Below are 16,409 nucleotides of genomic sequence, written 5' to 3'. Positions count from 1 at the left end.
GGTTTCTGAAGAGGCAAGTCAGGTGGTCTGGTATTTCCATCTCTTTCATAATTTCCCACAGTTTATTGTGATCCACACAGTCAAAGGCTTTGGCATAGTCAATAAAGCAGAAATAGATGTTTTTCTGGAACTCTCTTGCTTTTTCAATGATCCAGCGGATATTGGCAATTTGATCTCTGGTTCCTCTGCCTTTTCTAAAACCAGCTTGAACATCTGGAAGTTCATGGTTCACGTATTGGTGAAGCCTGGCTTGGAGAATTTTGAGCATTACTTTACTAGCGTGTGAGATGAGTGCAATTGGTTTGAGCATTCTTTGGCATTGCCTTTCTTTGGCATTGGAACAAAAACTGACCTTTTCCAGTTCTGTGGCCACTGCTGAGTTTTCCAAATTTGCTGGCATATTGAGTGCAGCACTTTCACAGCATCATCTTTCAGGATTTGAAATAGCTCAACTGGAATTCCATCACCTCCACTAGCTTTGTTCATAGTGATGCTTTCTAAGGCCCACTTGACTTCACATTCCAGGATGTCTGGCTCTAGGTGAGTGATCACACCATCATGATTATCTGGGTCATGAAGATCTCTTTTGTATAGTTCTTCTGTGTATTCTTGCCACCTCTTCTTAAAATCTTCTGCTTCTGTTAGGTCCCTACCATTTCTGTCCTTTATCGAGCCCATCTTTGCATGGAATGTTCCCTTGGTATCTCTAATTTTCTTGAAGAGATCTCTAGTCTTTCCCATCCTGTTGTTTTCCTCTATTTCTTTGCACTGATCGCTGAGGAAGGCTTTCTTATCTCTCCTTGCTATTCTTTGGAACTCTGCATTCAGATGCTTATATCTTTCCTTTTCTCCTTTGCTTTTCGCTTCTCTTCTTTTCACAGCTATTTGTAAGGCCTCCCCAGACAGCCATTTTGCCCTTTTGCATTTCTTTTCCATGGGGATGGTCTTGATCCTTGTGTCCTGTACAATGTTACGAACCTCCATCCATAGTTCATCAGGCACTCTGTCTATCAGATCTAGTCCCTTAAATCTATTTCTCACTTCCACTGTATAATCATAAGGGATTTGATTTAGGTCATACCTGAATGGTCTAGTGGTTTTCCCCACTTTCTTCAATTTCAGTCTGAATTTGGCAATAAGGAGTTCATGATCTGAGCCACAGTCAGCTCCTGGTCTTGTTTTTGCTGACTGTATAGAGCTTCTCCATCGGTCCAAGGGACTCTCAGAAGTCTTCTCCAATACCACAGTTCAAAACCATCAATTCTTTGGTGCTCAGCTTTCTTTATAGTCCAACTCTCACATTTATACATGACTACTTGAAAAACCATAGCTTTGACTAGATGGATCTTTTTAGTAAAGTAATGTCTCTGCTTTTTAATATGCTGTGTTGGTTGGTTGGAGCTTTTCTTCCAAGGAGCAAGCGTCTTTTAATTTCATGGCTGCAGTCACCATCTGCAGTGATTTTGGAGCCCAAAAAAATAAAGTCTGTCACTGTTTCCATTGTTTTCCCGTCTATTTGCCATGAAGTGATGGGACCAGATGCCATGATCTTAGTTTTCTGAATATTGAGTTTTAAGGCAACTTTTTCACTCTCCACTTTCACTTTCATCAAGAGGCTTTTTATTTCCTCTTCACTTTCTGCCATAAGGGTGGTGTCATCTGCATATCTGAGGTTATTGATATTTCTCCCGGCCATCTTGACTCCAGCTTGTGCTTCATCCAGCACGGCATTTCGCATGATGTATTCTGCATGTACGTTAAATAAGCAGGGTGACAATATACAGCCTTGACGTACTCCTTTTCCTATTTGGAACCAGTCTGTTGTTCCATGTCCAGTTCTAACTGTTGCTTCCTGACCTGCATAGAGATTTCTCAAGAGGCAGGTCAGGTGGTCTGGTATTCCCGTCTCTTTCAGAATTTTCCACAGTTTATAGTGATCCACACAGTCAAAGGTTTTGGCAGTCAATAAAGCAGAAATAGATGTTTTTCTGGAACTCTCTTGCTTTTTCCATGATCCAGCGGATGTTGGCAATTTGATCTCTGGTTCCTCTGCCTTTTCTAAAACCAGCTTGAATATCAGGAAGTTCACGGTTCACGTACTGTTGAAACCTGGCTTGGAGAATTTTGAGCATTACTTTGCTAGTGTGTGAGATGAGTGCAATTGTGCCGTAGTTTGAACATTCTTTGGCATTGCCTTTCTTTGGGATTGGGATGAAAACTGACATATTCCAGTCCTGTGGCCACCTCTGAGTTTTCCAGATTTGCTCGCGTATTGAGTGCAACACTTTCACAGCATCATCTTTTAGGATTTGAAATAGCTCCACTGGAATTCCATCACCTCCACTAGCTTTGTTCTTAGTGATTCAAGTGGGCTTCCTAAGGCCACTTGACTTCACATTCCAGGATGTCTGGCTCTAGGTGAGTGATCACACCATCGTGGTTATCTGGGTCATCTTTTTTGTATAGTTCTTCTGTGTATTCATATGTATACATAAAAAATATATATAATATACATTTTGGAAAACTTACAATCTTTGACTAGCTAAACAATTTATGACATTTTGATTCTACTTGTTTGACTTAATATGAATAGAATGCTAGATTTCTAATTTATATTCACTCAAAACTTTGATATAGTTTCATGTATTTTGGTATCTAGTAGTATTACCGATTAAAGTCTGGAAAGTTTATTATCTTACTGATTTAAAAAAAAAAATTGAATGAGGCTTGAAACTTCGAATCTAATGCAGAGAATATAAAGAAATACTATGTTGCAAAAAAAAAAGAAAAATGGGAATTTAGACCATCAAGTTTTTGCACTTGGTCTTATGTCCCTGGATATTTTCCTGTGTTTCCTAGTTTTTAGTCTATGGGAACTTGAATAGAACTTGTATCCTACTCTTGTGTGAAAACTGTATAAATCTTAATTATGTTGAACTGGTTCATAATGCTTTTCAGGTCTACTATATCCTTCTACTTCTCTGTATATTCATTTTATTAATTCTTGAGAGTTTGATATTAAAACTCCAACTAAAAATCTTAATTTATCTACTTAAAAACTAATTTCAATATATAGTGGATCTATATGTAACCTTGTTCTGTATTTTCCAAGTCTCCTGTATGTATTATCATATTTTCATAATTAAAAAAACAAAACAAAAAATACTGTGCTTCCACTGCAGAGGTAAATGGTTTTATCCCTGCACAGTGAAGTTTTTCATGCTGCATGTAGGGGCGAAAAAAAAAACCAAAAACCTTAAAGTTATTAGTTTAAATTCAGGGACTGGGAAACTGGATTGGCTGAATGGCTGGGCTGGTAAACCAAATAAGCTAAGTGCTGCTACTGCTAAGTCGCTTGAGTCGTGTCCGACCCTGTGTGACCCCATAGACCGCAGCCCACCAGGCTCCCCCGTCCCTGGGATTCTCCAGGCAAGAACACTGGAGTGGGTTGCCATTTCCTTCTCCAATGCATGAAAGTGAAAAGTGAAAGTGAAGTCGCTCAGTCGTGTCCGACTCTTAGCGACCCCATGGACTGCAGCCTACCAGGCTCCTCGGTCCGTGGGATTTTCCAGGCAAGAGTACTGGAGTGGGGTGCCATTGCCTTCTCCGAAGCTAAGTGAGGACCCTGTAAAACAAGGCGAAAGATTGGGACTGTGAAAATGGGAAAGAAATGTGACCCTAAAGGCATTCTGATGACCAAATAAAACTCCTTGGAGAACTGAATTTGCCTCAGGGCTGCCAGTTTGCAATCTCTTCCAGTTGTAACATTTTGGGTTTCCTTTCCTTTAACCTCCTTGAGTTCTAAAAGTATGCATCACACAATTTAGAGCATGCCTTTATTCAGAGGATATATTTTAGTGATTCTCCATGATAGAGCTGACTGCATTGAGGAGGAGTTTGGATCTGTATTTCTGCAATCTTGGGTGTCTCTGTGAGTCAATGAATCTGAAAGGGTTATTTTAAAAAATTTTGTACAACTGTCTTACAAATGCCAGACATTTGTGCTCAGGACTTTTAAACATCTTTTTTTTCAACGTTTGGTGTTTTTTTTACTCTTGTTTTTGTTCATACTTGTAAATATCAGTTTTTAAAAATCATGGTTATCTCATTTAATTTAAAGCCTCATCACAATCCTTCAAGATAATGGTAATGTAATAGCTGTTAACTACGCACTATACTGCCTCCATGAGGCAGAGAATTATAAGCCCATGCTCTAAGCCATTTTGCAGTAAGACCCAGACTCACTAGTCACTTAAAGCAAGTGAGGGCATCTGGGTTGGTCAGCATTCAATGGTGTACTGAACCAAAGTGCTTCTAAGAGCATTGTGAAATTGGCAGTAATTTTGTGAGCAGGTTGCAAAAGCACTGATAACTTGAAACAATAGCTTGAAAGGGCATACTTAGAGTATTTACACTATGGAAATTGGCAAATGCTGTAAATCAGATCACCTCTCTTCCAACCTAGAGAGGTGATTATTTACCAGCATATTATTGGTCAACAAACTTTCTCTTATAGAGGAGAACAAATGTATCTGAAGAAGGAATAAGCATGTCTGCTAATGGGTGCCAATGAAGTTTATCAAGGGCCAAAGTGTGTACTTCAAGAAGCATTCGTGCATTTGAAGGTGCAGGCGTGCTAAGTCTCTTCAGTCGTGTATGACTCTTTGTGACCCTATGGACTGTGGCCCGTCAGGCTCATCTGCCCATGGGGATTCTCCAGGCAAGAATATTGGAGAGGGTTGCCATGCCCTCCTCAGGGTATCTTCCCAACCCAGGGTTCACTTCAGTTTAGTCACTCAGTCGTGTCCGACTCTGCAACCCGATGAACTGCAGCACACCAGGCCTCCCTGTCTATCACCAACTGCTGGAGTCTACCCAAACCCATGTCCATTGAGTTGGTGATACCATCCAACCATCTCATCCTCTGTCGTCCCCTTCTCCTGCCCTCAATCCTTCCCAGCATCAGGGTCTTTTCAAATGAGTCAGCTCTTTGCAACAGGTGGCCAAAGTATTGGAGTTTCAGCTTCAGTATCAGTCCTTCCAATGAACACCCAGGACTGATCTCCTTTAGGATGGACTGATTGGATCTCCTTGCAGTCCAAGGGACTCTCAAGAGTCTTCTCCAACACCACAGTTCTCTGAAGTAATGAGTGTGAGGGGGTCAGTTTGTACATGTTAAGGAGTCACAGAGTGAAAAATGAGGTCAGTGTGTCTAGATGGCATCAGTGAGGATCTAAAGGACTGAGTCTTTTGTGTTAAGCAGTGGTATAGTAAGAGTATGAAAATATGAGCTCAAAATCAATGTGTGTATGTATGAGATTAGCGTGTTTTTCATAGTCAGGGGTGGGTAGGTATAATGGAGGATTGCGTGTGTATGAAAGAGTGTCAAATATATGTGTTGGAGGGGACAAATCTGTGTTTGTGAAATTAAGTTTGTGTTTAAGGGGGCTTATGTTATCTATGTTCAGTATCTGAGGGTATGCATCGGAATGAACCTAAAGGTATGACTATGATAGCCTGAATAACTGTTTCAGCCTTAGTCCTTGAACCTATTAACATTACATTCTGCTTCAAAAGAGACGAAAATACAAAATAACAGTGCTAAATATTTTTAGCACGATAGAGCATTATTTCTTTACCTAGAAGCAGGTAGCCTAGGGCTGGTGTGACAGCTTGTCCCATAAAATCCTCAGGGACCTAGACTCTTTGGGCTCATGCTCCACCATCCCTCAAGGCCCCAAATGCCAACTAAATATCCTGCCACCTATCTCTGCTCCCATCCTCTTTGTTTCCTGAGGCTGTGCCCTGTGGCACCCACAATCTTAGTTCCCCCATCTGTGCCCCCTGAATTGGGAGCACAGGGTCTTAACCACTGGACCGCCAGGGAAGTCCCTGCTCCCATCCTCTTTTTTTTTGCTGCTCTGGGTCTTCACTGTGGCACCATGGGCTTCTTTTGTTAAAAGGCTTAGTGGCTCTGCAGCATCTAGGATATTAGTTCCTGACCAAGGATGGACCTGCATCCTCCTCTTTGCAAGGTGGATTCCTAACCACTGGACCACCAAGGAAGTCCCTCAGGTCCTGTTTTTATCCTTTTACTTGAAAACACTCTGGTAACATTAGTCACATTCATGGTTTTGCCTTGACCTATAGCCCAGCCCATATCTTTGCGCAGAACTTCAAACCAGTATATCTGAATGACAATTGGCCATCTCTCCTGTGATGTCACACAAACCTCAATTTCAGCATTTTCAAAACCACTCAGTTATTTTCTCAACTTCATCTTGTAGTCTGTTTTACCTCTCTGAATGGCACCACCCTGTTGCCTAAGCCAGGAAGCTGAACATCCTGCTAAGTTTTCCCACCCACTCTGCCCCCATCTCAGGCTTCCCTGGTAGCTCAGCTGGTAAAGAATCTACCTGCAATGCGGGAGACCTGGATTCAATCCCTGGTTTGGGAAGATCCCCTGGAGAAGGGAACAGCTACCCACTCCAGTATTCTGGCCTGGAGAATTCCACAGACTGTATAGTCCGTGGGGGTCACAAAGAATCAGACACGATTGAGCAACTTTCACTCGGTGCCCCCATCTTATCAGTTTTACCATCCCACCTTAATATGTCCTGAATTTGTCCCATTCTCGCTATCCTTACTGCCACCATCTTAGTTCCCCCCTTACCATTTCTTCTTTGGACTGCTACAACTGACTCAAAAATTAAGTCTAGGTTGCCACTAATTTTCCTATAACAAAAATTTATTACTACTCTCTGATTTAAGAAACCTCCATTGGCTCCTCCAAACCTCTACTGGCTCCTCCTTTGCAAGACTCAATAATGTTATGGAAATCACCTACTTTAAAAAAAAAAAAAAAGTGAAAGTGTTAGTCGCTTAGTCCTGTCTCCCTCTGCAACCTCAAGAACTGTAGCCCACCAGGCTCTTCTGTCTATGAGATTTTCCAGGCAAGCACACTGGAATGGGTAGCAATTCCCTTCTCAAGGGCATCTTCCCGACCCAGGGAGCAAACTCAGGTCTCCTGCATTGCAGGCAGATTCTTTACCATCTGAGCCACAAGGAGAGCCCTTGGAAATCACATATGGAGCTTTCTAAACACAAAGAAAACTGATTGTATCACAGACCTGATGAATAACAAACACAGCTGATATTCATGAGCTTTGTTATATATTTTCTGGCTTATGTCTCATAACTTCATGAGTAGGTATTATTCTTTCACAACTGTGGATGGAACACAAGTGATTAAGGTATTTGCCTGAAGTTCCCTGGTGGCTCAGCGATAAAGAATCCACCTGCCAATGCAAGAGACACGAGTTCCATCTCTGGGTGGGGAAGATTCACCTGGAGAAGAAAATGGCAACCCACTCCAGTAAATCCCCCGGACAGAGGAGGCTGGCCGGCTATGGTCCATGGGGTCTTACGAGTAGCACACGACTTGCGGCTCAGACGGTAAAGCGTCTGCCTGAAGTACGGGAGACCCGGATTCGATCCCTGGGTTGGGAAGATCCCCTGGAGAAGGAAATGGCAACCCACTCCAGTATTCTTGCCTGGAAAATTACATGGACTGAGGAGCCTGGTAGGCTACAGTCCATGGGGTCGCAAAGAGTCGGACACGACTGAGCGACTTCACTTCACTTAAAGAGACTAAACAACTGGATCATATGTAGTGGAAGCTACGAGCTAGATAAACTAATTTCAGAGTCCAAATTCTTAACTGTAAGGCATTCCCCAGTCAGAAGCTCTGAATGATTCCAAAAGGTAAACCCTATTAGCATAGAACGGATTGCTGTATGCTTGATACGGAATCCTTGGTATCCAACTCAGCGTATGGCACTCGGCAGACATCCAGTGAGCAGTGGCGGACCTCCACCTGGAAGCTGGGGTGGCAGTTGAGGACGGCCACAGGAAGTTAAGAGGATCCGAGGAGTACACGTGGGTGGGAACACCCGGTCGCAGTTTTGCAGCTCCTTCTTGGCGCAAGAGGCGGGGCCGCTGGGCCCCTGGCGGTGGGCGATATCAGCCCCGCAGCCGGAAGTCGGGACGTAACTTCCGTCGCGCGAAGATGACGTACGACACGCGCTTCCGCGTCGGGGAGCCGGTGGCGGATCCCGGGAAGTGGAGACCCGGGGTCCCGGCAGCGGGGCGGCCCGCGGGCCACGGCGGGGATGCACCGTCGTGGGGTGGGAGCTGGCGCCATCGCCAAGAAGAAGCTTGCCGAGGTGAGGGGAAGAAGGCGGACCCACAGCCACCCCTGACTCGCGAGAGACAAATCTCTCCGAGCAGAGCTCTATACCCTCAAATAGCCTCCCGAAAGAATTTGACGCGGGCTTCTCGGATCCCGGGGAGCTGAGTTTCTCCAGCTTCCAGTGGATTGGAATGGCACCATCCCCAGACCCATCAGTCCTTTTCCCCACGCCCCTCAATTTGATTACAAGGGAGTCGTCTGTTCCCTCCTCTCCCTAAGAAAAACCATTTGCGAGACCCTCCTCTTTTCATACTTCTGCGGAAGCGATACAAGTGGGAGCCCCCAGCATCCATTCTCTCAACTCATCCTGGTCTCTTTGCCTGACAGGCCAAGTACAAGGAGCGAGGGACTGTCTTGGCTGAGGACCAGCTGGCCCAGGTGAGTAGGTTGGAGGGCTCCAGGTAGCAAGAGAGATCCCACGAGGCTGGGCAGGACCCCTCTGATATAAACCAGAGTGTTTGGATCAACCAAAAATAGAGTATTTGGCAAATCCTGATTTCTGTGCTGCTCAGATCATTTAGGTGACTTGCTAATAACAACGATAGCTGACATCTTTGAATGATTACCTACTTTCAGCATCCCAGGCATATGTCCATTTTCTTTAGGTACGCTGTCTTTTTCATTCCTCTTGACAGTTCTATCAAGAAAGAACTCTGTTCTTTGCAGTTTAGAATTGAGGGCGCTGAGGTGTTAAGTGCTTTATCCAAGGGTACATAGATAGTAAGTGGTAGAAGATTTCACTTGGTAAGTAAGTGGTAGAAAACTTAAGCCATGTCAGTGGCTGAAGATTTCCTATTGTGTGAATGCTTCAAATTTGATTATTAGGCGCGTCTTTGATTTGGGTCTTTTGAGTTTTTACTTTAAATGCCAAAGAATAACATGGAAATATTGCCTAACCTCTGGCACCCACCACCATCACATCTAGGTGTGTACCAGAAGTGTGTGACAGTGATGAGGGTGTGGTTCCTACAGTTTCCTTCTCTAGTATTTCCTTCTCTGTACATGCCCTCTAGTGTACTCATTTATTTTTCCTGGTGAAGAAAAGGAGGCAGTAAGGCAGGGAAATGGGGCCCTTGAACTGAGGAAAGAAGGTAGACACAGGCTGTGCTCTTCAAAAAGTCCCAGTCATAGAGGGAGATCAACTGGAAATGGTGACTATAACAACATACACATTTTTAATAGGAGAAAATGAGAGGAGATGCTGGGCCAGGAGTGGTTATTCTTGGTGGGTTGAAGATAGGCTTTGTTAATTAGGGAAAGAGGAGTAATGCAAATAGGAAATCAGAATAGCCCCTGAAGCTAAAAAGAATGTAGCTTTAGAATGTAATGTGGTAGACTGTAGACTCAAAACCCTTCCTCAGAGATTCTTTATCCAGGGTTATCCTCAAGGAGGTCCTTGACCCAGAGATTCAACAACATGTTGATTCATGCCAGGCTTGCTTACTCCCCTATCTAGCTTTTCTGTCAGTTGCTGAAGATTTCCCACTGTGTGAATGCTGCAAAATTGATTATTAGGTGCATCTTCAATTAATTTCATTAGATTTTTTTAAATGATTTTATTTTATATTGGCATATAGTTGATTTACAATGTTCTGTTAGTTTCAAATGTACAGCATGTTGAGTCAGTTACACAATATCTATTCTTTTTCAGATTCTTTTCCCATATAGGTCATTACAGAATATTGAGTAGAGTTCCTTATGCTATACAGTAGGTCCTCGTTTGTAGGTCCTTCAGTTTAATAACATTCCCCACCCCCCCGGGAAAAAGAAAAGCACTTACAACATATTATATAATGAGTTGTTAAGAGAGTAAATCCTAAGAGTTCTTATCACAAGGAAGAATGTTTTTTTTCTATTTCTTTAATTTTGTGTCTGTATGAGATGATGGATGTTCACTAAACTTAACTGTGATCATTTCATGATGTATGTGAGTCAGATAATTATGCCGTATAATGCCATATATACAGTGCTATAAGTCAATTTTATCTCAATAAAACTGGAAGAAAGTGAACGAATGAGTAAATACGAAATTTTTTAAAAAAGAAAGAATGGGAAAGAAAAAATTGTTAGATGCATACTGACTTTAGAACAGAAACACGTAGGGAAAAAAATGTGTATTTTAGAATTGAAGCAACATTACAGCATCTTGTTTCTGTTATAGCAGAACTGTGAAGGAGAGGCAGGAAAAAAAAGGAAGGGAACAGTTAACAGTATAATGGTAGTCCTGAAGACAGTAGGTTATTTCAGCCTTTGCTGTGCCACTGGCCCGGGGACCTACTCTTGGCATTTAGTTATCATTTGGTTGGGTTGCCCCTAACCTTCCCTTTGTTCATCCTGCAGATGTCAAAGCAGTTGGACATGTTCAAGACCAACCTGGAAGAATTTGCCAGCAAACACAAGCAGGAGATCCGGAAGAATCCTGAGTTCCGGGTGCAGTTTCAAGACATGTGTGCCACCATTGGCGTGGATCCTCTGGCCTGTAAGGAATCTGTAGGGGTACAGTGTTCTAGGGTTGCTAAGGGACAGAGTTCACCTAGTTGTCATCACTGTTGCTGGAACATCTTCTGTAAAGGCTTACAGGGAGATCCTAGCAGGATAGGGAGTACCTAGCAGGATAACTGAATGTCCAGTTTGATGGGAACGATGGAGAGGTTGGAGTGCAGGCTGAGTGGACAGTGTACATGATCTTCCCTGGAATGACGTGCTCTAAAACTTTTTTATGACTTTTTTCCCTTTATTAAAAAAAATTTTAGTTTTGATAAAAGTGGTATGTGTTTCAGTCAACAAAGAAAATAAAAGAAAATGAGAAAGAAGTCTTTTGACCCTGCCTGTTATTGCAGAGATAAAGTATGGTTAAGGTATATTTACTTTCTAGACATAGAAAGTAAATCATATTCACTTCATCATATTTATAAATTATTTTTTAAAGATATATGGGATTACGCTGTAATTACTACTTTATAACCTGCATTTTTTACTCAATAAAATATCTCCAGTGGACTTTCGAATACCAGGTCTGCTTATACTCTTAGCTTTGTCTAGACCATATATCCCATTGTATTTGACTCTGAGCCAGAGATATCAGCCAAATAGAACTGCTTTTTAGATTGCCCACCTTTAAAACTTTCTGAACCTGTTGTTTAGTAGGAATAACCAAGAGTCAGATGGTGTTGAGTATCCTGAGTCCAGAAGGGCTTAACACTGGGCAGAGAAGACTGCTTATATAGTAGATGTTTTAATCTAGCTTTGAAAGAAAAAGTTGTTAACTAATGAATAACCTAGCTGTTGTTTTTCTGTCTTTTAGCTGGAAAAGGATTTTGGTCTGAGATGCTAGGCGTGGGAGACTTCTATTACGAGCTGGGTGTCCAGATTATTGAAGTGTGCCTGGCCCTGAAGCACCGGAATGGAGGTGAGGGTGGTTGAATGGAGTCCTGTGGACTGGGCTTTGGGTTTCTCTGAGAAAGAAAAAAAAGTCTTCAAAAATGATCTTTCCAGTCTGGCAGTCTGCAGGCCAATAAGGTCTTGAGAAGCTGTTTGGTCCTGAGAAGCACATTAGTGCTTCATGCAGTTGAATTCATGGCTGGTCTCCATGGCCAGCGGTAAACATCAAGGATTCTCTGTATTCTCCAAAGGTCTTTGGTCAGGAAAGCTTAGCTTCTAGTTGTTACAGAACATATAGGGAGGTAGAAAATAGGCCTTTCCTCCTGATAGATGATATGTCTGGATTATGATTTTCTCATTAGTAACCATAGGCCTGCTCTGCTTCTCCAAGGTGTGGTGATGTCAACGGAGTCTCTGTGCTACCCAAAATGTGACCTTCAAAATGGTCATCCAGTGGTGTCATCTTAATAAGCATACTGAATGGTCTTAAAGCTTAAAACCAGTTAGAAATCATTGGCTGTAGACACAGCCCTGGTGTCAAGAGAACATTTATAGTTTTTCAGATATGATGCTGACTTTTTTAAGTCATAAAGGTAATCCTTCAACTGCTTTCTGTCCCCCCTCTCCAATAGGTCTGATAACTTTGGAGGAACTGCATCAACAGGTGTTAAAAGGAAGGGGCAAATTCGCCCAGGATGTCAGCCAGTAGGTTTTGTCTTCCAACCTCTTGGAGTATAGAAAGGTCTTTAAAAATCAGGTGGAAATCTTTTCTCCTTACTGTTTGTAGATCTAGGTTAGTTTAGAAATCTTTTATTCCTCTTTATGATCAGAAGAAACATTTTTATTTTAGAAAACTGAAAAGAGATATAAAAAAAACCAAACCACCCATTGTTTCTCAGCTGAGAGATTATAACTATCAAACATTTTGACAGATTTCCTTCTAAGCATGCATAAATATGTGAATGTGTGTGTATGCACACACATTTTTTTTAATAAACATACTTGAGGGAGTGTATACTCTTGACATTATTTGTGGTCAAGGAGATTAGAGCAGGCACTGAGAAAGGCTGGGGAAAGGAGTTGAGCTCAGAAGATGGGGTCTAAATGGCCCTGGTTCACTAGCCTTTATACATGACTCCAATTTGAGAAAAGGTGAAAAAACCTAATCAGTATGTAGACTGCATATGTGGTCTGCACATTTTCAGACGTGGGTTATCTTTTCTAATTTCAGTTAATTGTCAACTAAGAAATCAGAAAATCGAACACTGCTGGGTCTGAATTTCCAGATGGCAGTAATCAGCTGGGTTGCCCCCTTTCAAATGGATAAGCATTCTGTATTTTGCCATGGTTCACACTACTCCCTATTAAGTTCAGCTCGCTTATTCACATGTCCTGATGGGCTCCTGGAAGCATGTTTTTTTACCTCTGGTGTTGGAATGGCTTGCTGAATGGAAAGCCTGACTCCTCTACCATCTCCCTTGAACGTCCAGGCACCATTTGGTGCACTTTAACCCTGCCTTTTTACCAATGTAGTTAAATGTTGTACAGACATGTGAGTCTTCCATCAGGGTATCCTGCCTAGGGCAGAGCTGAAACTGCGTTGTTGCTAGGTCTGGTCTGCCAGGGATCTTTATGCAGCTCTTCCTCACCTCAGAGACGACCTGATCAGGGCCATCAAGAAACTAAAGGCACTCGGCACTGGCTTCAGCATCATCCCTGTGGGTGGCACTTACCTCATTCAGTCTGTTCCTGCTGAGCTCAATATGGATCACACTGTGGTGCTGCAGCTGGCAGAGGTACTAGTGTGCCTTCTGAGAGAGAGTGTGTGTGTGTGCGCGCATGCATGTGCATGTGTGTGCATGACAGTCTAGCAAGGTATTTTCTGATCTCCTCCCCACCATCACTCATGCGTTTGCTGAAACTGTCTAACGGATGCACTACTCAGACCTGTGCTTATTTAGCAGATGTTTATTGAGCAGCTACAGTGCAAAGCACTGGGCCAGGCTGGAGGGGCAAATAAAGATGGGTACCACATAGTTCCTGCTCTCAAAGAGCTCACATTCTAGTGGAGTAGTGGACAGACATGCAGACAACTAACTGAATATCCTTGGTGAACAGATTTTTTTGATGTCTTTGTCCTGTTCCTTAATAGGGCCTTAAGCTGTACCATCTTCCTTCAGATCCTTATCATGTGTTTAGGGAAGACACGTTTTCAGTGCTATAATGGAGACTAGAACTGAACAAGGGAGGGGGCTTTTCTGGGTTGGGGAATGGTTCGGGTGAGGCTGGACAAGGGCTGAATTCTTAATTATTTTCAATTATGATCAGTTTTGATGATCATCATTCCTATCAGTTAATCATTCTGAATCTTTGCCATACTCTCGAGTTTGCTGATAAAAGTCTACATTAATATTTAGTACCAGGGATTCTACTTAAGACTGAGCACCTCAGTCTGCCTACCTCTCTCATCCTGAAAATCACTTCTTACTCTCTGCTGGGACCTCTAAACATTCTTTTCTGTGCTCCCTTAGGCTTTACCCAAGGGCAGGTCCCCCTACTGTCTGGATAAATTACTTGTCCCTGGGCAGATGCTGGATTCTAAGGGAAAGCACACACTTAACTCAGTCCCCATTCCTTCCTTCAGAAAAATGGCTATGTGACTGTCAGTGCTATCAAGGCCAGTCTTAAATGGGAGACGGAGCGAGCGCGGCAAGTGCTGGTACGTGACTTTTGGAATGGTTGAGAAAAGATGGGCCCCAGATGGGAGGAGGTGGGTAGACAGGTACCACTCAGGCAAGGGCTGCAGCTTCTTTCTGCTAACTTCTTGCCTTGAAGGCTGTTGCTACCACACAGAAGTAATCCCAGTGTTTCTCTGCAGATGGCACAGAGAGGTAGAACTCACAAAGGGGCTTCGAACACTGGCACACAGGTACAACCAGCCTGCCACTGCCACTGGGGAGTCACCAACACCTTCTCTCATGACCTGTAGAGCCTGGTCAGATGGTTAATGTGGTTTGACTAAAATTAGCAGTGGATACAGAGTGAAGGGAATTATTAACTAATGATATTAGATTTCTGTAATTAGTACATTTATATATAGTTTTATATATGCAAGTTTCCTGGTACTAACCAAAGACTAGTGTGAAGAGAGAGTAGCATGAACATGTAGGAGCCCTGGCTTTCAGTATCCTTACCCAGGCAGTTAAAGACTTAACTTCATCTGTGAAGTGGGGATGACATAAACATTTGTTTAATAATATTGGGTCAAACCAACCCATCTGGAGCATATTTCCAGTTACAGGAACTATGAGTCCATTCTAATGCAGACTTTCCATTAACTTTTCCAAAAGGGTTTCCCTGTCTTGTAGCTGTCTGTTACCCAGTAAGTTGACTGAAAGTTAGTGATCTCCATTTGCTTTAGGGAATGGAGTTAGTGATTTACTCAAGGCCATGTAGCAAATGTATCTGTGGCCCTACCTTCCTTCCACAACATCCCCCTTTGTCATGATCCTCTTTCCCAGCAGCACAGATTAAGCAACTTGGTAGTATTTCTCACACAGGGGGAAAAGATCTAGGTTAAACACATCATTCCAGTTTGGCTGTGTGGATATGTGAAGGCACTCTTGTAGATTTAGTTTGAAAACCCTACTGAAGCCAAGATAGGTTTGAGGGTTATATACCCTACTTTGTGGAAACTCCCCTTTCTCAACTGACTTTTTCCTTTTTCCACCAGGAACACCTGCTGAAGGAAGGGCTGGCTTGGCTGGACCTGCAGGCCCCAGGGGAGGCCCACTACTGGCTGCCAGCTCTTTTCACTGACCTCTACTCCCAGGAGATTACAGCAGAGGAGGCCAGAGAAGCGCTCCCTTGACTGGGAATGAAGTGGGCACAGCATCAGGCAGGGAGAAGAGGGAGGAGCTGGTGGTGAATAAAACCTGGACAACTTTGTTTTAAAAAAGAACCAAAAAAAACCCCCCAAAAAATTCCAAGTTTTTTTCTTCCCCTAATATTCTTCATTTATTACTTTATTATTTTTTTAAAGTGCCTTCACATTGCATTTTTATTGGAGAAAACCTTGTTTATCCACTAAGGATAACCTGAGTAACAGAACACAGTGAGCACATATAAAATGACTTGCACAGGTCATCTACTATAAGGTCGGTAGAGCCGGGCCTAGAATGAAGGCTGTCTTGTCTCCTGGCTAAGACAGTCTAGTCTCTGTAGCCCTGAAACATAAATTCTAGTCTGTTAATTCCAACCCCTTCCTCATAAGATGTTCCTTATCTCAAACGAGCAGACCCTAATAGGCCAATAAACATTCACTTTCCCTCTTCCAGCTTCATCTGTAGAAGTTCCAGCTTATGGCCGCAGACTCGGCTGTGTGTGTTAAGGAAACACAGGTCAATGGTTGTTAGAGAGAAAATGGAATTTGAGGGGAATCAACCAATAGTGGATACGGTACGTCTCAAATTCCTGACTGACTTTCCCTTCTATACTGACCACCAGGTCCCTCTAGCATTATTATTGGTGGGAATCACTTATTGAACACCCGTGAGACACCCAGTTTTATATACCTTTTATATAGTCCTCACAATGGTAAATGTCAAGTAGGTGCCCTAACCTTTCAGGTGAGGAATCTTAATTGACAGGGGCCACCTACCACCTTAAGCAGAGCTCAAGTTAGAGCCTAGGCCAACTAACCCCAGAGCCCACACTTGCCTTTATCTAGCTTTGCATGGCACAGGTTAATAGATTTTATATTTAATTTCTTCCTATA

The 16,409-nt window shown here is 42.8% G+C and overlaps 1 protein-coding gene across 4 annotated transcripts; it reads left to right on the top strand.

Moving 5' to 3' along the window:
- Nucleotides 1-8,080: 8,080 nt before the first annotated feature.
- On the top strand, nt 8,081-15,968 carry SNF8 (SNF8 subunit of ESCRT-II). Of its 4 annotated transcripts, XM_086358070.1 has the most exons (8): nt 8,081-8,225; nt 8,579-8,629; nt 10,592-10,730; nt 11,556-11,660; nt 12,265-12,337; nt 13,287-13,428; nt 14,277-14,351; nt 15,366-15,968. In XM_086358070.1, exons 1-8 carry the CDS (start codon nt 8,172-8,174, stop codon nt 15,501-15,503), a joined length of 777 nt encoding a protein of 258 aa, XP_086214196.1. In that variant the 5' UTR covers nt 8,081-8,171; the 3' UTR covers nt 15,504-15,968. The 4 variants fall into 4 exon arrangements, 3 of the variants coding, with proteins under 3 accessions (XP_086214196.1, XP_086214198.1, XP_086214197.1); XR_015147688.1 differs by lacking the exon at nt 13,287-13,428; XM_086358072.1 differs by lacking the exons at nt 12,265-12,337; nt 13,287-13,428.
- The last annotated feature ends 441 nt before the right edge of the window (nt 15,969-16,409 follow it).

Source organism: Bos grunniens, chromosome 19, assembly GCF_055505025.1.
Source record: "Bos grunniens cultivar Pamir isolate PY7600 chromosome 19, Bosgru_T2T1.0, whole genome shotgun sequence".
In the NCBI taxonomy this organism is placed as follows: Eukaryota; Metazoa; Chordata; class Mammalia; order Artiodactyla; family Bovidae; genus Bos; species Bos grunniens.
The sequence above is the reverse complement of the archived record's forward strand: the minus strand, read 5'-3'. Positions and strand labels throughout refer to the sequence as shown.

Bases quoted from the DNA above. Each gene is read 5' to 3' on its own strand.
- SNF8 (XM_086358070.1), top strand. From the start codon at position 8,172: ATGCACCGTCGTGGGGTGGGAGCTGGCGCCATCGCCAAGAAGAAGCTT. The intron at 10,731-11,555 runs GTAAGGAATCTG...TCTGTCTTTTAG, and splicing joins TGGCGTGGATCCTCTGGCCT to CTGGAAAAGGATTTTGGTCT. The intron at 13,429-14,276 runs GTACTAGTGTGC...TCCTTCCTTCAG, and splicing joins TGGTGCTGCAGCTGGCAGAG to AAAAATGGCTATGTGACTGT.